The sequence below is a fragment of the Acomys russatus genome, chromosome X, assembly GCF_903995435.1.
Source record: "Acomys russatus chromosome X, mAcoRus1.1, whole genome shotgun sequence".
Classification (NCBI taxonomy): domain Eukaryota; kingdom Metazoa; phylum Chordata; class Mammalia; order Rodentia; family Muridae; genus Acomys; species Acomys russatus.
In genome coordinates, this window is record NC_067169.1 from 24,069,178 (window position 1) to 24,089,956 (window position 20,779).

Sequence of the window (20,779 nt, forward strand, 5' to 3'; positions counted from 1 at the left end):
AGTCTTGGCTGTCCTGGACTCACTTGTAGACCAGTCTGGCCTTGAACTCACAGTGATCCGCCTTCCTCCTGCCTCTGCCTCCCGAGTACTGGGTGTTTTTGGTTTCTTGAGGGAAGAGCTTATGTAGCCCAGGCTGGCCCCAAATACCTTGGAGATCAGCCGAAGTGTGAGTGAGTTTTTTTGAGGAATAAATATTGCACCCTGACAAAAATGTCCTTCATGGAAAACTAAAGAAGTTCAGGAGTGGAAAACAAAAATCTTTTAAGGAGTACAAAAGTTCCCCAGGAATGTCAAGGTCAGATTGTGAAGGGCTAGCTGGGTATGGTGGCGCATGCCTGTAGTCCCAGCACTCGGGAGGCAGAGGCAGGCAAATCTCTGTGAGTTCGAGGCCAGCCTGGTCTACAGAGTGAATCCTGGACAGCCAAGGCTACACAGAGAAACTCTGTCTTGAAAAACTAAAAATAAATAAGGAAATGAAGAAAGAAAGATTGTGAAGGGCTATTCATGTGCAAAGCAACACTCTAAAATAGTAGTCTACTCTTATGTAAGGATTTCCATTGTCTCAGCTACCATGAAAACCAAGTACATATATACAACGTTTCAAGAGACCACATTTATATACCTTCCATTATTAACATTGTAATAATTGCATTTTATTTTTAGATGTCAATCTCTTCTTGTGCCTTCTTTATAAGCTACACTTTATCATAGGTATTCATGTATAGGAAAACATTCTTGATATTCCAGTTAGTGTCTATGGTTGCATGCAGGTACTAGGGTATTGGAATATATCCCCAGTGGGTAAGGGGACTTCTTTAATGCTTCTTTAATGTTTCCAGCTATTCCAATGTTAAAACAAAGCCTACATGGCATTGCCATTTAATTAAAAGCTGAACTGCAAAAATTGGTAATATGATTATATGATATTAATTAACTGATGAGTAATCTCTGTCCTCTGGAGGATAAGCCAGGAGTGTTGTTAAAGAGTTCCAGACTAAGCCAGGCACAGTGGTGTACTCCTGTAATCCCAGCACTCTGGAGGCAGAGGCAGGTGGATCTCTGAGAGTTTGAGGCCAGCCTGGTCTACAAAGCGAGTCTAGCACAGCCAAGGCTACACAGAAAAACCTTGTCTTGAAAAACAAAACAACAACAACAAAAAGTTCCAAGCTAGGTTAGGCAACTATCTACTCTGGGGTGTGTCTAAAAGAATGTGAAAAGTGGTATAATACAACATGTGCCAATCATCTTTACTGAAAAATCGTTATCTTTTCTTTAAAGAGCATCTGAGCCTATAATGATGAGAGTTGCCATCCTTCTGTTTACAGCTATCTGTAGAAACTCTTCTATTTGGTGCCTGTTATGTCAGTATCAGGTATATGAAAAGAGGTTGATTTTTGCCCAGAGCTCAGTGTCTGGAAAGGCAATGGGAAGGACAAAGGACGAGTATTTCTTGTCATTCCTAGTGACCTCATATCAACACTTGGGGACTTTGTAGGTATAGATCATGAGGTCACCAGGTCCTCCTGTATGCCCCTTGTTATCCATGCTGCATGGGGTACCTTTAGCTGCTGTCACCCCAATAAATGACCTTATGTCAGCAGGCATGGACCTAGCCTGTGAGCAACCTAAGAAGGGAAGCTCCTGACTGTCCAAAGTTATACAAAGAACATGTGGTGCCTATGGCTGCCACTGTGCCTTATATCTGCAGACATGGATCTGGCCCATATGGGATCCTAGGACAAAGGTTTCTAAGTGTTTCATATGGCTTTGCTGGTGCTCCAAGCCCAGCCCACCAACCAAGTTTTGGGAGTTTCCCCTCCAACAGTGTGCGCAGTCCTCAGACTGGAAGTCATTATTCCCAGCATCAGAGCCCTAAGGGAATGGCCACTTTGGAGACACCAGCCCCTGAGGCTGCCCCAGAGGATGAAACTGAGGACAGATCTGGTGAAGGAGGACAACTAGTGAGCCAGCACAAGGAATGCCAGGGAGCTGCTTGGGTCCCAGAGGCTCATGAGAGGCCAAATCTTTGGCTCTCAGTGTCTAGATAGCCTATTCAATCACCCAATTGGAAGATAAGTCAGAGAGAAGGTGCTCAGGGAGCTAAGCTAGTGAACCAGAAGAAAAGAGAAACAAAATGGATTGCTTTCCCAGACTGCAAAAGGAACAAGTAGAATCTAGATTCCATGCCATCTGCTTTCAGCTAGTTACTAGAAATAGAGTGGCCCTGCTTTTTATTCCTAGACATGAGCATCTGAACAGAAGTCCAAGAAAGAGACATAGCTGAGGACTTCTCTCCAACCTTTTGGTCAGCCAGGCTGTTTCTGTATTGAAGTCCAGCTTCAACATCAACTGGGGAAAACTGAGGTGGGGCGTGAATCCTGTGGCTGGCTGCCTGGTGACCCTGTAGGCTTTCTTTGAGGGCAACCTTCCAGACCAGAACTGATAGTTACCAGCAATAGCTTCCACTGATGGTGGCAAGCTGGGGCTAGGGCTGAGGGCTCCTAGTGGGGATTTCCACGGATGGGTGGCAAGCATCTAAAAAAGAAAGAGAAAGAAGGAGAGAAAAGAATCTCTCCCCCACCTCTCTCTCTTATACTAGATAATGAAGTAACACAGACTCCAGCAAATAGGTTTCAACAAGCTGCTTCTTTTTCTTCTTTTCATTATTATCGTCTTATTTTCATCCATATTCTTTTCCGTTTTCTTATCCTTTCCTGTTCCATTTTCTTATCCTTCTCACAGTTTATATACCCCAACAAAATCTTTCAAGGAGTACAAAAATCCCACTGTGTTTACATTCTGTCTCTTTATAGATAAATGATTGCAATGGATATACATTAGAAAATCATGTTCCCCAGTACCTTCACGTGATCAAATGTTTTATGTATTATGAGTGAGGAACAAATATGAATAACAAGTTATTTCTAAGAACGCACAAACACTTGTACATAAGCAACTTGTTACCTATTAACAGAGTATAATCAAGCAAGGGAATTTCTCAGCCAGCTTTTCTTTACTGGCAGGCTGCAGTTTGTGGCTACAAAGAAGGAATCAATTATCTTAAGAATTAATCTTATAAAGATCTTGAAAGAATCACAAATCTGGGCTGGAGAGATGGCTCAGAGGTTAAGAGCACTGGCTGCTCTTCCAGAGGTCCTGAGTTCATTTCCCAGTAACCACATGGTGGCTCACAACCATCTATAATGTAATCTGATGCCCTCTTCTGGTGTGCAGGCACACATGCAGGCTGAACATTGTATACATAATAAATAAATCTTTAAAAAAAGAATCACAAATCTAAACTTTTATATAGAAATAATCAGTCGTTTCTACCTTAAGCCCTAAAGATGCTCATCTACTCATTAATAGGTTTTATTAAATCATATCAGGAAGCCGAGGGCAGAAAAATAGAATAAGGAAATCAATTGCCATCTCAGTCACCAGCCCATCTTGAAAGAGTCACGCCAGCCAACGCTGCTATGGACCATTGTTCTTGTTTTGCCAACCTCAAAAAGTCCCTAGCTTTGCTAATAATAAGAGTGTGCTTTCTCTTAACTCCAATTGTCCCCTAAGATTTCCTGCATCAGGGCCACTAGCAAAAACATCTTCACCTTACTTTGCTAAACAATCTAATTTTCCCCTAAGACTTCCTATGTCAGAGCCACTAGCAAAAACATCTTTACCTAACCTTGTTCAACACTCTATTTTTCCAAATCCTTTCTAAGGGTGACGATCATTGTTAGCAATCTACATCTGCAGGTTGTTTTCAGAGATGGTGGTTGAACCATTAATCTGCTCCAGCAGCAGTGCTTGAAAGAGATCAAGCATTGTTATTGAGTATGCCAATGACACTGCCCAGTGAGGGGCTGGGAGCTCACACAATTTGCATATTAAGGGGATTATAAGGACCGCAAAGATAACAAGCAGAGCTGTGCTCCATAACAGCATGAAGTCTTCAGGACACACAGTTCTCAGGGTTATGCCTCACTGAGACACACACATCCTGGCTTTGCTAAATGGTAGGCCACATTCAATGAATTCTAGAGCTGTTTTGCTGTTCCTCTTGCATGGACCCCAACAGTTCTGGACTGCTTTGAAGTCCTCTTTGACCCAGGGGGCCTCAGACCTTTTGGCTCAGCCTAAAAGGAGCTATGGCCTTCCCTGTCTGTTCAAGAGACTCTGTGAACCTTCCTCATGTATATAAGGTGGCCTAAGATATTCTGTCTCTACTCATTCCATCCTGTAACTGTTTCCTTGCTCCCAAGGGAAACTGGTGCCATATATATGCTGCATTGTAGGGAATTTTAATTCAGAAGATGGCTGCTCTAGCAAGAGATCACATCCAAAGACCGTTTAGGTCTGTGTGATCTGGCTGGAATACAGACATGCCTTTAATCCCAGAAGACAGAGGCAAGCAGCTCTCTGAGTTCAAGGCCATCCTGGTATAGAGCAAGTTTCAGGTAAAGAAAAGCTTAGGTCCAGATTTGGTGGTAGACACCTTTAATCCCAGCACTCAGGAGGCAGAGGCAGGCAAATCTCTGTGTTCTAGTCAGTTCTGATCAATTAGTTCAGTGGAGTCAGTGAGTTGAGGGCAGTGCAGTGGAGTTGAGTTTGTGGTACTTCAGTTCATGGAATTCAGAGGCAGGTTTTTTGTTTTGTTTTGTTTTTTGTTTTTTTTACAGAGACAGATGGAAGAGAGAACAAGTTAGACACAAGTGAAGATAGAATGAGCCGGAGAGTGAGAAGGAGCCAGAATTTTAGAATAGATTGCCAGAGTTAGTTTGAGGCCAAGCAGAGCATTTCAGTCAGAAGCAGAGAGAAGCCAGTTTGCATCAGTCTGCTTGGAGAGGAGTTTGAGCCAGAACAGCTAAATTGAACCAGCCAGCCAAAGTCCAGAAAGAGATAGAAAGGGTGAACTTATTCAGCAGTAAGTCTCAGAGGCTAGAAATATTATTGGCCTAGATTATATTGTACAGAGGATAGAAGCTTCCATGAGTAGGCCTAGGTTAACAGATGGAGGCAGTAAATCTCCAAGACAGCAATTACAGTAGGTGAATAAAAGATACTTTTACACTGCATATATCACAAAGAATTAAATTTGGAAATAAGAATAATATTTAATTAAGGTTATAATTTATATTTGACCATTTATACAGTATAGGCATCAATTAAATATGAATTTAGTTATTAATAAAATTGAGAATATTTTTGAAATATAGGTATTTTACAAATCCTAATATGGTTGTTGGAGAGATGGCTCAGCAGCTAAGAGCACATGTTACTTTTCCAGAGTACCCAGATTCAGTTCCCAGCATCCATGTCAGGTCACAACCATCTGTAACATCCATCTTATGGATGCCCTCTTCTGGCCTTCATGAGTGTGAGGCACGCCCATAGTGCACAAACATACATGCAGGCAAAACACCCATATACATGAAAGCCAATTTCATTGTAACATGTCAGTAATTCGTTTTAGTACAATTATTGCCATTCCCCTATGTATGCATTACATAAACAGAAACATGAAGTCTTTCTGGCATAATGTGAGGAGTTCAAAACCCTGTTCTGGGGCCTGTGGCTATTTTCTGCTCAATGCTATTTCCACCTAAAACCTCTCTGCATATGGTTCAAGTACGAAAGTTGCCGGATTCCCTGTCATTGCTGGAGAACACACGTGTGATCCAAGGCATGTGCCTTGTCTTGTGAAGCTTGTGGAAAGGGTGTGTGGAGAGAGCAAGTAAACACCACTGTCAGTATACCTTGTGACACTTAGGAGTGTCAGAAATTGAGAGCTCTTAAGAGGGACAAGGCTTGAGAGGAGTGGGGCTTATAGGAGGGCACTGGCCTGGCAGGTACAGGGTGGGATTTAAGGAGGAGTCCTGGAATAACACTTTTTTTTTTTTTAATTTTGGGACAAGATCTCTCTGTAGCCCTATCAATTGAGGAACTCACTATGTAGACCAAGCTGGCTTCAAACTCACAGAGATCTGCCTGTCCCTGCATCCTGAGTGCTGGGATTAAAGGCATATATACCACTAAACTTGTCTAAAGTAAAACTCTAAAGCATGAAGCTTTAACTTGGAAAATTCCCACCTGTCTGGCAATCATTTTTGTTCTGTTTCACCATTTATGAACATAGGTTTCGGTTGGCCTGGGGTGGTAGCACACCCTTTTAATACCACTGCTCTGGAGGCAGAGGTAGGTGAATCCGTGTGGGTTCAAGGTCAGCCTGGTCTACATAGTCATACCTGGCACAAAAACATAAAGGCAAAGGAGTGAAGTTGATGCTGGTTATTCATTTAGTTTTATTGTGTGTGTGTGTGTGTGTGTGTGTGTGTGTGTGTGTGTGTGTGTGTGTGTGTGTGGTTGGTTTATTTGGTGTTTGTTTACTTGTTGAGACAAGATCTCACAGTGTAGCTTTGGCTGCTAGGAAACTCACTATATAGATCATAATGGAATTGAACTCACAGAGATGGTCTGCCTCTGTCTCCAAAGTGCTAGAATTAAGGATGTTTTTAATTTAAAATGGAGGTTTCTGTGGCTTTGATTCCATGAGACAGGACCAAGGAGAAAGTAGGATGAAGACTTTGTGTTTAGGAGGGTTGTATTCAGAAGGGTGAGGCTTAGTGGATGTACATGAATATGTTGCTTTCCAGGCATCACATGAAGATGTCACAGAAGCATAGCTCTCCTAAGAGACTGGTTTAGAGAAAATGGCAGGTTAAGGGCTGTAAGTCCTGAGGAAGTAAGGTACACAGAAGGCTTGGTGGATGGGAAAAATGCTGACCCCTGCCCACTTCTGGTGCTCCTCCCCCACCCCTCCTCCCTCTGAAGATCCAGCATTAGCCTCGTGAGACCTCGTGGCCTTTGAGGAGGGCGCAAACCCCTCCCCCTGCCTAGAGCCAGGCGCCTTTGCAGCCTAAGGGCTGGGGTAGGGGAGAGACACATGATGCTCAATCTCCCTCGCCAGCCCAGCATCTGACCAGGGAAAGCTGTGGCTTCCACAAACCAGAGACCGATCCCTAAACAAGACCAATGGCCTCCCCACGCCTGGGAATCTTCTGCTGTCCTACTCGGGACGCAGCCACACAGCTGGTGATGAGCTTCCAACCGCGGGTGTTCCACGCGCTGTGCCTGGGCAGTGGCGCTCTCCGCCTGGTGCTTGGCCTCCTGCAGCTCCTGCCAGGGCGACGATCTATTGGTCACAGGGCGCCTGCGACATCTCCACCGGCCTCGGTCCACATCCTCCGCGCTGCTACCGCCTGTGACTTTCTTGGCTGCCTGGGTAAGGGGTCACAGCCACCTCTTACGGGGGATAGGATATGCTGTTCACAGGGTAGAATGTGCAGGCTTCCACACAGTGGGATCTGCCCTCTCTTGAGGATGGTACAGAATTCACTGGTTGGGACCTATTCTGGCCAAGATGCGTGGCCTCAGAGGGGAATCCCGGTTTGGGAACAGCTAAGTAATTTGAGGTGTGAGACTGGCCCTTGGGTCCAGAGCAGGGCTGGAGCTATTTACCTGGTGACTGGATAGTGCTAGGGAATTCTGCAGTGCGATTGGTAATATTAAGGTCAGTGGAACTTTAAACAAAAGTACACAGAAATAAACAAAAACAAAACTAGAGTGGGTTTTTGTTAAATCAATGAGGAGTAACAGTCAATACCATCTGTGTGCATTTTCTTTCCTATGTGTTTCTTTGTTTTTAATCTGAAAGTCCTGTCTTTTGAGATGTTGAAATAACCAGGGCCCTGTGCATGCTGGGTAAAAGCTCTACCAAACAGCTTTGTCTCCAGCACCTCAGGTAATTAAAGTACTATCTGGTGTGTGTTCTGTAACACTTTTGTTAAGAATGACACAATGCTTTAAAATGTTTTCAGCCCCAGCCCCAGAGAAGATTGATAGCACGTGAGTGCTGCATGAATTTACATGAAGTTTTATGGGGATACGGCACTGCCCAGTGTTTCCTTCTGTTCTGAGACCCTCTTTGCTAGGGCGGAGTAGGGGGTTGGAAATAGACACCACGGTCCACAAAACAATCGTAGTTAACTACCTGACCCTTAACAGAATGCATTTGCCAATATCTTCTTTCAACTAGAGCATAATGCACCTTGCTGAACTCTGAACTAGACTTTCATTTTATCTGCTTAGTGTGGAAATTGTCCAATATGCATGAAGGTAGTCTATAATTATAAAGAAGTATCCTGACTCTCCGCATGCCCCTCCCTCATCTTTGCAGGCCCTTCCATTTTTCTCTCTTCTGACCGGGCTAATTGGAAGCAAATTCCAGACTTGATGTATTTCTGTTTGTTAGATTCGAGCAAAAAGCCCCCAAACCTAAATATTTTGTGCAGTTTAACACCAATGCATCTTTCACTTTACAATAATGAAAACCAAGTTCTCCATGTCATCAGAATGCACTCACTTGTCTCCTAAATGGGAGACAGCATTCTCCCAAATTGTGTCTATGCTTTGTCATTTCCTGACGGTGCTGTCCATGTGGGAACTGCAGTTTTCAACCATTGCTATTTGTCCTTGAGGTAAGGGCTGCGTGTCCAGTGTTCATTTTCCTGGGTGTATCACCTTGAAAAGGTCCCTGGATACAGGTGGTTGAGTGTGCTAAGGCCCAGATCTGATTAATTCCATTCACAAGAGTCACAAAACTGTGACTGGAGACAATGAAGAGTTTGAGTTCAGATGAATGCTCTGTAAATCCCAAGTCACCTCCTCACATTTGGAGACTAACACAGCAAAAACTAATTCCTTTCTGCAAGGGATAAATTGTTTTTAGTGCAAGGCTAAGTCACTCCTACTGGTGTTTTCTTTATCCTTAAGGACGTTCTTAAGATAGCTAGCAATAGCAATTCGGTCCTGTAACTTGAATATTTTGAAATAAAGATGTACCTAAATATCTTGAGGAGTAGCAAAAAGAATACTGTCCTTCAAAAAATCATGTCAGTGAGCTTGTAGCCATGAAACAGAAGTTAGGAGAGGGCTGAGGGACCGACCCTTCTTTTGAAAGATATGAAACACAAGTGCTTATCTCACAGGCCCCCTGGCCCAGTTTTGGTTCTTTGAAGATGAGCTCATTATGTGACCACTAATGCTGCTAGTGCCTCTGGAGTGCATTGATCACGGGCCTGTGCCACTATGCTGGGCTCCTCCCATAACCATTAGTAAGCTCCAAGGAGAGTTACACTGCTGACAATTATAAAGTACTTTTCAGAAAAATTATTATTTTTATTAGCAGTGCCTTGATGATTAGAAGATATAACTTAAGAGTTTAGGAGCCAGCTGGGCGGCCGTGGTGCACACCTTTAATTCCAGCACTCAGAAGCAGAGGCGGCAGGCAAATCTCTGAGTCTGAGGCCAGCCTGGTCTACAGAGTGAGTTTCATGACAGCCAAAGCTACACAGAGAAACACTGTCTCAAAAAACAACGCACACACACACACACACACACACACACACACACACACACACACACACTTAGGAACCACACTAATCCTTCAGTAGTGCATTACTCCTCAGTGCATGCATATGGAGTTATATATGTTATGGAGTATTACATAGTACATATGCATCTTCCCAGCTCCTTATATGATGAAAAATAATAATTAACATGGATATTAAAAGATACAGGTGAATAATACAGATGTGCTAGTGGTGCTGTAATGCCGACTCACCAAACAAATGAGGGACGATGTTGTTCCTGCTTGTAGTTTGACTAGACACTGAAGTGCTTGGGACAACTCTGACAATAACAATGATCTCAGTCTTTCATCTTTCTTTCCTTCTCTCTCTCTCCCTGATGTGTACTTACAAAGGCTTCCTTGTTTTATTGTTTTAATTTTTTAAATTTTAATCACTTAGCCAGGCGTGATGGCCTATGTCTTTAATCCCAGCACTCGGGAGGCAGAGGCAGGTGGATCATTGTGAGTTCAAGGCCCAGCCTGGCCTACAAACCGAGTCCAGGACAGCCAAGGCTACACAGAGAGACCCTGTCTTGAAAACCGCTTAGAAATCACTTTACAGCCTGATCCCAGCCCTCTCCTCCCAGTCCTTCCCTCATGCCCCCTCCCCCACTCCCCCACTCTCCTTCTCAGAGAAGTGGAGTCCCTAAGGGGTACCAACCCACCTTGTTACCTCAAGCCACAGCAGGAGTAAGCACATCCTCTCCCACTGAGGCCAGGCTATGCAGCCCAGCTAGGAGGAAGGGATCCAAAAGCAGGCAACAGAGTCAGAGACAGCCCCTACTCCCACTGTTAGGGGAGTATGATGAACAAGCTGCACATTGCTACATATGTGTAGGGGGTCTTGGTCTGGCCCATGCATGCTCTTTGGTTGGTGGTTCAGTCTCTGTGAGCACCCATGGGCCCAGGTTAGTTTACTCTGTAGGTCTTTTTGTGGTGTCCTTGACCCCTCCAGCTCCTTCTATTCTTCCTCCCACTCTTCCACAAAACTCCTCAACCCCTGATTCTTGTCTGGCTGTGGGTCTCTGCATCCGTTTCCATCAGCTGCTGGATGAAGCCTCTCAGAAGACAGTTATGCTAGGCTCCTGTTTGTAAGCATAGCAGAGGATCATTAATAGTGTCAAAGGTTAGCTCTCTCCCATGGGGTGGGGGCTCAAGTTGGACCAGTTATTGGTAGGACATTCCCTCAGTCTCCACTTCATTTTCATCCCTAAATTTCCTGTAGGCAGGGCAAATTTTGGGTGGAAGTTTTTTGTTTTTGTTTTTGTTTTTGTTTTTGTGAGACAGGGTTTCTCTGTGTAGCCTTGGCTGTCCTGGACTCGATTTGTAGACCAGGCTGGACTTGAACTCACAGCGATCTGTTTGCCTCTGCCTCCCGAGTGCTGGGATTACAGGCATGTACTACCACGCCCCCATCTTTGTGTGGAAGGTTTTATGGGTGAGTTGGTGTCCACCTCCCTCCAGTGGAAGTCCCATCTGGCAACAGGAGGTGGCAACCAGATTGGTTGATATTGGAATTAGAATCAAATAGGATTTTACTATCTAATTCTCACACAGGAATCGTTATCAGATCCACAGTGTGGGTAGCCTACCCAGATTTCATTGAAAACATCTCCAATGTGAATGGAACAGACATTTGGCCTGCTGCTTTCTGTGTGGGGAGTGCGGTAAGTCATCTTCCTTCGTTCAGCCTCCTCCCTCTGCTCCTGCTACACTATGGTCTTTGAAGTCAGCAGAGTAGACACTGGAAGCTGTGTGGAATGCAATTTTCAGGTCTTGCCCTGCACCTGAGACATCAAGAGTCAATGTGATGCCAAATCTATCTGGGGTGCAGAATGGACATAGAAGTCTGAGAATGACCCCTCCAGTGCCTCAGCCTTCCCTTTACACACACAAACATATACCCTCTCCATAATGTGTACACAGTCCCAATCAAAGCCAGCTACAGAAAAGACATGGAGATTGGATGTGCTTTCCCAAATGAAATATATTTAAATATACATTAAATATTTCATATGAAATTTTTGGATAAATAAAGCATTCAATAAGTATATATATTTCACACAGAGAAGCATGCTATGCCTCTTGCACTGCACTGCCCCTCACAGGAATGATACCATGTCAAGTCTCAGTTCCTTTACAGAATTCCCAGCTTACTCTCATTCACACTCTCTGTGGTTTCATAACTGCAATCCAATGATGCCCACATCGCAACCAACTTTAGTATGGCACATTGATTTTTTTTTTTTTTTGCTGCAACCTGGAATCCACTCTGTCATCCCCTTCTGCAGAAGCACTTTCTGAGTCTGTCAAGCCCACAGTTTTCCCTTCTCAGAAATGGAGCTTCTACCTTGAACCGCAAGAGTGCTTCTACCATTGTACACTAGGCATCAAGGATCTCTACCTGGCTTGTCTCCAAGTACAACAGAGACGGAGTTCCCATGTCAAACCCAACTACATAGACAGAGGACTGAACATACACATATATTTCTGGGTCCCAGCCATCCTGAGTTCCCAGAGGATGTGTCCACATGGGATAGTTTACCTATGCTGCCAGGCAAACCTGAAGATGGCCCTCGTTTCAGGCATGAGTAGAACACTTCATGCATGCTGCTAGAATCTTTAATGCTGAGTTCCTCTTGATTATAGATGTGGATCCAGCTGTTGTACAGTGCCTGCCTCTGGTGGCTCTTCTGCTATGCTGTTGACGTGTACTTGGTGATCAGGAGATCAGCAGGATTGAGGTATTTATTGACTGCAGACATAAACAACGATGTCTTTCCTGATTCTGTGAGTAAAATTTGGGTGCTATTGGTCATTCAAAGGTTCTTTGCAGTATGGCTCACACCATACATCAACCTGCCAGTTGGATTTCCATGCAGAAGTATCTATGCCTGCTCATTTTTATAATAACATTTATTTGGACACATGCTCTCACTACGCAATCCAGGCTGGCATTGAGCCTAGGATTCTCCTGCTTCTGCCTCCTGAGCATTTAGATTACAGGGATTTGTACTATTCTCAGCTGACAGCTCATTTTTGTAACATAACCACTGGCAAATTCAAAACATCAAGATTCTTACAACCTTGTAAGTTAAGTAACTTGGGAAATTAAGTAGTTAGGGGCTGTTGGGAGTTTCAAGTTAAGAACATACGTATTCAAGCCCCTGGGTTCAATTTCAGTGGTTAAACTAAAATAAACAAATAAAAAAGTGGGGGGTAAATTGAATATTTGTGAGATTTAGAAGTGAATACTATGTGAGGGCCCCCTCATTCCATGTCATCCCACATGAATTTTATGCTTTGTTTATTATCTGGGCTCTCATTCTGTCCCCTGCTACTCAAGGCCTTTGACATTAATTTTGAGGTAAATGTAAACATTTCTGTGATGTCAATATCTAGAATGTTCTGGTCAGAGTTCAGCTTCTGAGGATGCCCTAGCATGTAGAAAGTTAATGCATGGGATACAAAGTCCAGGAAACTCTTCAAGGGGATGTTTTCAGAGTTAAGATACGTGCCTGTGAGGAATGGAGTGGGCTCCCTCTTACAGAGAAACCAGGCACACAGCAAAGATAATGGTGGTCCCTGTTTTTCACAGTGACTGAATCTCACTCTGGTGCTTAGTACAAGTCCTACATCTTGGAGCCTTGGGCAAAGTATGGGAGTGGCCTTTCTGGCTGAAAATGAGCCAGGCCTGGGAGTGTGACTTCCATAGCCTCTGGCTTTCCCTTTGAAGGGGCTGCTGGTGGTGTCCAGGGTAGTGGGTGTAGCTGCTTCTGAAGATGGCCACTGAGAGACTGAGGCTGGTGGGGAGATGTATCCTGCTGAACTCCAGGGCAGGGGCCCAACGTGGCAAACATGGCTGGCTAGACTTCCCATGTCCTTTGAGATTTTGCCAGCACTTACCTGCTTTTTTGGGCAGGCATAGGAGTATTTTCTCCTTTAAATCCAATCCCAAGAAAGGTCAGTAAGCTAGATGTAAAGCTTAAATTTCAGCTGTTCGCTGTGGCTCCCTCCTGGTGTGGAATATACGGACTTCAAACAATATTAGATGGACTTGAGATTCTGGAAAAGTCCTTGGGTGGACGGTACTGCTAATTGTAAGAAAATGAGAGTGTGGTTTTCCATGGGGCACATTTGAATAATCTCGAGCACCACAGACACTGAGGCAGAAGGATCTGTAGTTGGAGGTCAACTCAGGCTGAATAGTAGGAATGTGTTGCAAAAAGAAATGAAAGTGTGGATGTCCTTATACTTGATTGATTGGTCTTACATCCTGGACTGCTCACTCACCACTCTGGAAATGCATCCAGTATGGCTGAAGATGAGGATGAGCAGAGCCTGCTGTCATCAACAATACATTCCCCTATAGAGAGCTTTTCTGAGGTAGCTGAGTCTCCATACAGCCTAGACCTCTAGCAAGACTCACATTGCTGATGTGCTCCCTTCCAGCTTCCTGCCCCTGGGAGGCCAGGCAAGGGCCACTCCAGGAACTAGCTACAATGTGGGAGGCAAAACATGCTAGGATCACTTCCTTGTGCTCTCCAAGACAATTGGTACAAAATGGTTCTTCTCTCAAAGCTTTGTGTGCCAGGCTGTTTCTTTTCCTGTTTAGTGTAGGTCCTGGTTTCCTGCTGTGTTCTATGAGCATGCTTTCTGTTCATATAGCTGATCTTCAAAGTCAGAATCCCCAATTATCGAAGTCCAGCTTCGATATCAACTGGGGAAAACTGAGGTGGGGCGTGAATCGTATGGCTGGCTGCCTGGTGACCCTGTAGGCTTTCTCTGAGGGCAACCTTCCAGGCCAGAACTGATAGTTACCAGCAATAGCTTCCACTGATGGTGGCAAGCTGGGGCTAGGGCTGAGGGCTCCTAGTGGGGATTTCCACGGATGGGTGGCAAGCATCTAAAAAAGAAAGAGAAAGAAGGAGAGAAAAGAATCTCTCCCCCACCTCTCTCTCTTATACTAGACAATGAAGTAACACAGACTCCAGCAAATAGGTTTCAACAAGCTGCTTCTTTTTCTTCTTTTCATTACTATCTTATTTTCATCCATATTCTTTTCCGTTTTCTTATCCTTTTCCTTTTCCATTTTCTTATCCTTCTCACAGTTTATATACCCCAACAAAATCTTTCAAGGAGTACAAAAATCCCACTGTGTTTACATTCTGTCTCTTTATAGATAAATGATTACAATGGATATACATTAGAAAATCATGTTCCCCAGTACCTTCACGTGATCAAATGTTTTATGTATTATGAGTGAGGAACAAACATGAATAACAAGTTATTTCTAAGAATGCACAAACACTTGTACATAAGCAACTTGTTACCTATTACCAGAGTATAAGCAAGCAAGGGAATTTCTCAGCCAGCTTTTCTTTACTGGCAGGCTGCAGTTTGTGGCTACAAAGAAGGAATCAATTATCTTAAGAATTAATCTTATAAAGATCTTGAAAGAATCACAAATCTGGGCTGGAGAGATGGCTCAGAGGTTAAGAGCACTGGCTGCTCTTCCAGAGGTCCTGAGTTCAATTCCTAGTAACCACATGCTGGCTCACAACCATCTATAATGTGATCTGATACCCTCTTCTGGTGTGCAGGCACACATGCAGGCTGAACATTGTATACATAATAAATAAATCTTTGAAAAAAGAATCACAAATCTAAACTCCTATATAAAAATAATCAGTCGTTTCTACCTTAAGCCCTAAAGATGCTCATCTACTCATTAATAGGTTTTATTAAATCATATCAGGAAGCCGAGGGCAGAAAAATAGAATAAGGAAATCAATTGCCATCTCAGTCACCAGCCCACCTTGAAAGAGTCACGTCAGCCAACACTGCTATGGGTCATTGTTCTTGTTTTGCCAACCTCAAAAAGTCCCTAGCTTTGCTAATAATAAGAGTGTGCTTTCTCTTAACTCCAATTGTCCCCTAAGATTTCCTGCATCAGGGCCACTAGCAAAAACATCTTCACCTTACTTTGCTAAACAATCTAATTTTCCCCTAAGACTTCCTATGTCAGAGCCACTAGCAAAAACATCTTTACCTAACCTTGTTCAACACTCTATTTTTCCAAATCTTTCCTAAGGGTGACGATCATTGTTAGCAATCTACATCTGCAGGTTGTTTTCAGAGATGGTGGTTGAACCATTAATCTGCTCCAGCAGCAGTGCTTGAAAGAGATCAAGCATTGTTATTGAGTATGCCAATGACACTGCCCAGTGAGGGGCTGGGAGCTCACACAATTTGCATATTAAGGGGATTATAAGGACCGCAAAGATAACAAGCAGAGCTGTGCTCCATAACAGCATGAAGTCTTCAGGACACATAATTCTCGCATGAAGTCCTTAGGACGCATAGTTCTCGCTTGAAGTCCTCAGGACGTGTAGTTCTTGGGTTATGCCTCGCTGAGACACACACATCGTGGGTTTGCTAACCAGTGGGCTGCATTCCATGAGTTCTAGAGCTGTTTTGCTGTTCCTCTTGCATGGACCCCAACATCAAATGGACATGAATGTGCTTTGCTAGGGGTCCTGCTGAATCTTGAATGACAGGTAGTGTGTGTGTGTGTGACTGATGGAGCCTGACATGCTCAATCACAAAGAAGCATCTATTTGAATGCTGACCACTCCTCCATGGCATCAGCTAGCTGGCTTTGTGTTGGCCTAAATCTCCAGAGTTACAGCACACGTGGAAGACCATGTCCTCAAATCTGGGGGATTGTGTGGCAAGGGTAGGACTGGGTGGATGTGCCCAGTCATAAGGATAAAGGAAGGATATGGCAGGAATGTGAGCTATGTCTGGAATGTGGAGTGCAGAGGAGGGAAGAAGAAAGCTCTCTGGTTTGCCTGGAGAAATTGTGATGTCTAATCTCCACCAGGTCCTGAGACAAAGATTCTTGGTTTGAACCTTCAGATTTCACCCTTTGTCTGATTTCCACCCAAGATGTCCACTATATTTATTTATTTATTATTTGTTTTTTTTTTTTTTTGTTTGTTTGTTTTGTTTGCTTGTTTGAGACAGGGTTTCCTTGGCTGTCCTGGACTTGCTTTGTTGATGAGGCTGTCCTCAAACTCACAGAGATCTGCTTGTCTCTGCCTCCCTAGTGCTGGGACTAAAAGTGTGTGTCACCACCACCTGGTTATTATTTGGTTTTTTTCAAGACAGGGCTTCATTGGGTGGCGTTGGCTGTCCTGGACTCACTTCGTAGACCAAGCTGGACTTCAACTCACAGAGATCTGCCTGCCTCTGCCTTCTGATTGCTGGGATTACAGATGTACAACACCATGCCCAGCTTATTATTTATTTACTTATTTATGTTTTTACTAGACAGAGTTTCTCTCTGTAGCCCTGGCTGTCCTGAACTCGCTTTGTAGACCAGGCTGGCCTTGAATTCAGAGATCCATCTGCTTCTGCCTCCCAAGAGCTGGGATTAAAGGTGTGTGCCATCACTCCCAGAATTATTATTTATTTTTAATTATGTATATATATATGTTATCTGTGTGTGGGCTTATGCATGTGACTACAGGTACCTGAAGAAGTCAGAAGAGGGCACCACCTAGATCCCCTAGAGCTGGAGTTACAGACAGTTCTGAAACTACTGGGAACTGAAGTATGTGCTCTTAACTGAAGCATTTCTGTAGCTTCCCACCTCCCCTTTTTAAAAAAAAGCCTTTTTTTTTCCTTTTCTAGATTTTAGTGTTTTAAACTTCAACACTTACCTTATTATGTTTTGAAATTTTGGTGTTTTTTTTCTTTCTTTATTTTATGTGTGGGTGTTTTTGCTTGCATGTATGTCTGTGCATCATGTGCTCGCAGAGGCCAGAACAGGTGTTGGATTCCCTGGAACTGGAGTTACACATGGTTTGAAGGCACCATGTGGGTGCTGGATATCACACCTGAGTACTCTGTAAGAGCACCCAGTGCTCTTAGTGCTGAGCCAACTCTCTAGTCCTACACTTATTTTATTTTATTTAGGTTTCTCAAGACCGGGTTTCTCTGTGTAGCCCTGGCTATCCTGAAACTTGTTTTGTAGACTAGGCTGGCCTCAAACTCACCTATATCTTCCTGTCTCTGCCTCCTGAGTGCTGGGATTACAGGCATGGTTTATTTATTTACTGAGACAGGGGTACTGTTATATGTACCCCAGCCCAAAGTTCCTGTATTTTTATGGATTCCTATGATTACATTGAGTTACCCTGATAATCTAAGTTGAGATCATCTCAAAAAGTCCCTACTCAATCACATCTGTGGCCTTTCCAGATTCTAGATATCAGGACATGGATATCACTGGGACCATGCCCTGCCTACCACATTGTTAGGCCACTTAACTTATAAACTTGATCCGCTTTGGATGATCACAGTTCTGAACTGGGTTTCTCAGCCTCTGTTCCTGTTTGTCTAGTTGAGTGTTTAGGGGTTAGTCATTACTTGTATGATGCCATCCTCTTGAGAATATAGCCTTCTATTCAGAAAAGAGACTTGTTTTGTTCTTAGATTTTCTGTTCCTACAACTTTTGCTCCATAAACATTTGACCACTGAAAGTTAAGATTCATACTAGTACAATTCCATGTAGCTTACAGCCACCTTCCTGGGCACCAGGCATGAGTTTAGTGCATATACATACATGCAGGTACTCACACAAATACATGAAATAAAATGAATAAAAATAAGTATTTAGAAAAAAAAAGAAATATACCTTGCATGCCAGAAGATGGCTTAAATGGCAAGATGGCTCAGTGGGTCAAGTCACTTGTCATGAGCCCTAATGACCTGAGTTTGATTCCTGGAAAAGAGAGAAACACCTACCTCAAGTTTTCCTCTTACCCCTATAAACATGTTATAGTGTGTAGCATATATGTTCTGGGTGGATATGAAGGGTCAAGAGAAACAGGCATGACAATTGTGCTGTACTTTGGATCTTGTCTCTCCAAGGCCCATGTGTTAAGGGCTTTGTTCCTGTAGTGTATAATTGGGAAGTGGTAGAACCTCCAGGGGGTGGCTTAGTGAGAAGTCTTCAGGTCATCTGAAGCCTGCCCTCCATGGGGATCAAGGCCCTTCCTTCTTTCTCACTTGTTCCTGTCCATGAAGTAAGTGATTTATTTCACTGTCCCATGCACTGTTAGCACAATGTATTGCCACAGGATCAAAATTACTAATCTTGCACTGAAACCCATCACTTTTCAGAAGGCTTAACCTTTTCTTAAGGCTTCATCTCTTAACTTTTCACCATCACTTTTACATTAGAAGTTCCTGGTGACATTCAAATCATAACAGATGAGAACTGGACAGTGCTGCCTGAGGGCTCTACATATGGCATTGTTTCTCTTACGGTTTTATTACAAATGAATCTCAGAAGTAGTAGCTACCCCCATTAGGGTGGTTGTCATCAAAGCCAGAGTTACATAATGGTGTGTATCTGTAGTTGCAGCCACTTGGTAGGCTAAAGTAGGACAATTACTTGAGCTCAGGAGTTCAGTGCTATTCCAGCCAGCGTAGTGAACCCTCAAGTTTTATAAAACATAATTTATTTATTTTTATGCTATGTACATTGGTGTTTTGACTGCATGTATGTCTGTGTGAGGGTGTCAGATCTCCTGGAACAGGAGTTATAGACAATTGTAAACTGCCATGTGGGTGCTGGGAATTGAACCCGGGTCCTCCAGAAGAGCAGTCAGTACTCTTAACCACTGCACCATCTCTCCAGACCCTCAGTTTTAAAACACACACACACACAGACAGACACACACAGACACACACACACACACACACACACACACACACACACACTCACACACACACACCAAAGAAAAAAAAGCAAAAGCAATGTTCACTGTTGACAAAGGGAATTTGGTTCTTTCAAAAATTAAATGTGAGCCAGGCACGGTGGCACACACCTATAATCCCAGCACTCAGGGAGGCAGAGATAGGCAGATAGTCATGAGTTCAAGGCCAACCTGTCTACCACTGGAGTCCAGGACAGCCAAGGCTACAAAGAGAAACCCTGTCTTGAAAGAAAAAAAAAACCCAAAAATTAAATATGAAGGGGCTGGGGTCATAGACCAACTGACTGTTATTTATGAGGTGTATGCTGGCTAAACATGAAAATACCATTTAACCTAGCAATTTCACACACACACACACACACACACACACACACACACACACACACACACCCCACATGCACATGTGTGCATACACACAAATTGAAAAAAGAACTTAAGTACACACACACACACACACACACACACACACACACACACACACACATATTCACAGCAGTACTACTTATAGTAGCCAAAAGATAGAAACAGTCTAATTTTCCATTGGTGAGTGTATGAAGGAGCAGAATGCGGTCTGCCCATATAATGGTGTACTACTTAGCCATGAGAAACATGCTGAGTGAAAAAAAAATACACAAAAGCCATTCCACATATTATCATCTGTGTGAATATCCAGAACAGACAATTCCATAGAACAAAGCATTTTAGTGGTTCTCAGGGCCAGAAGGAATGGTAGTAAATGCTTATGGGAACAAGGTCTTTTTTTTTATGGTGCTCAAAATGTTCTGGAACTAGATAGTTGTGATGGTTGAATAACAAACTTTATGTGATGTGAATTTCACCTTAATTGAAAAAACAAGAATCTAATCTCAACAACCCCCTCACCAACAGCACAGGAAGATCTAGGCAATACAGAACTTAACCTGGCCATTCCCACTGGGCAGCCCTGTGTCCCTCTGAGCTATGGCCACTCCTCTTGTGTTTTCTTCTAGCACCATCCTGCTGTACCACATCATGGCCTGGGGCCTGGCTGTCCTGCTTTGTGTGGAGGGAGCAGTCATGCTTTACTACCCTTCTGTGTCCAGGTAAGCCCCAGTACCCAGCAGCATAGTGCCCAGATCTCTGGTCTATTATGCGCCCCTAATAGGGAATGAAAAGCTGTATAGATAAATCCATCTGGAAAAAGATGAGTGGGGCTTAGGGGATGTAACTCAGTGGTAGAGAATTTTGCTAACATGCTTGAGGCCTTGGGATCATCCTCTTCCCACAAATAAAGATATTTATAAAACCTCAAGGTCTAAGGATGAACACTCTCAATTTATGTGGAAAACAGACAGAGGTAGACAGTGTCTCTGTGATTTTAGGAATGTGTAAACCAGCGCTCAGCACAGCAGAGTCGTCCTGACAAATCTTGCCCTTTGGTTATGTTTATGAATAAAGTTACATTGGCTCACAGCTCTACTTGTTCATGTGCTGTCTGTGGCTGCCTTTGCTTTACAGAGACATGGTTCAGAAGTT

The 20,779-nt window shown here is 43.5% G+C and overlaps 1 protein-coding gene across 1 annotated transcript in view; it reads left to right on the forward strand.

Annotated features, from left to right (window-relative positions):
• Nucleotides 1–7,021: 7,021 nt before the first annotated feature.
• Nucleotides 7,022–20,779, forward strand: part of Gpr143 (G protein-coupled receptor 143) — a 29,608-nt gene continuing 15,850 nt past the window's right edge. The window contains exons 1-4 of the mRNA XM_051142128.1: nucleotides 7,022–7,285; nucleotides 11,030–11,139; nucleotides 12,122–12,216; nucleotides 20,254–20,346. Of these exons, the coding sequence (XP_050998085.1) occupies nucleotides 7,036–7,285; nucleotides 11,030–11,139; nucleotides 12,122–12,216; nucleotides 20,254–20,346 (548 nt within the window). The 5' untranslated portion in view covers nucleotides 7,022–7,035. The remainder of the gene's footprint in view (nucleotides 7,286–11,029; nucleotides 11,140–12,121; nucleotides 12,217–20,253; nucleotides 20,347–20,779) is intronic.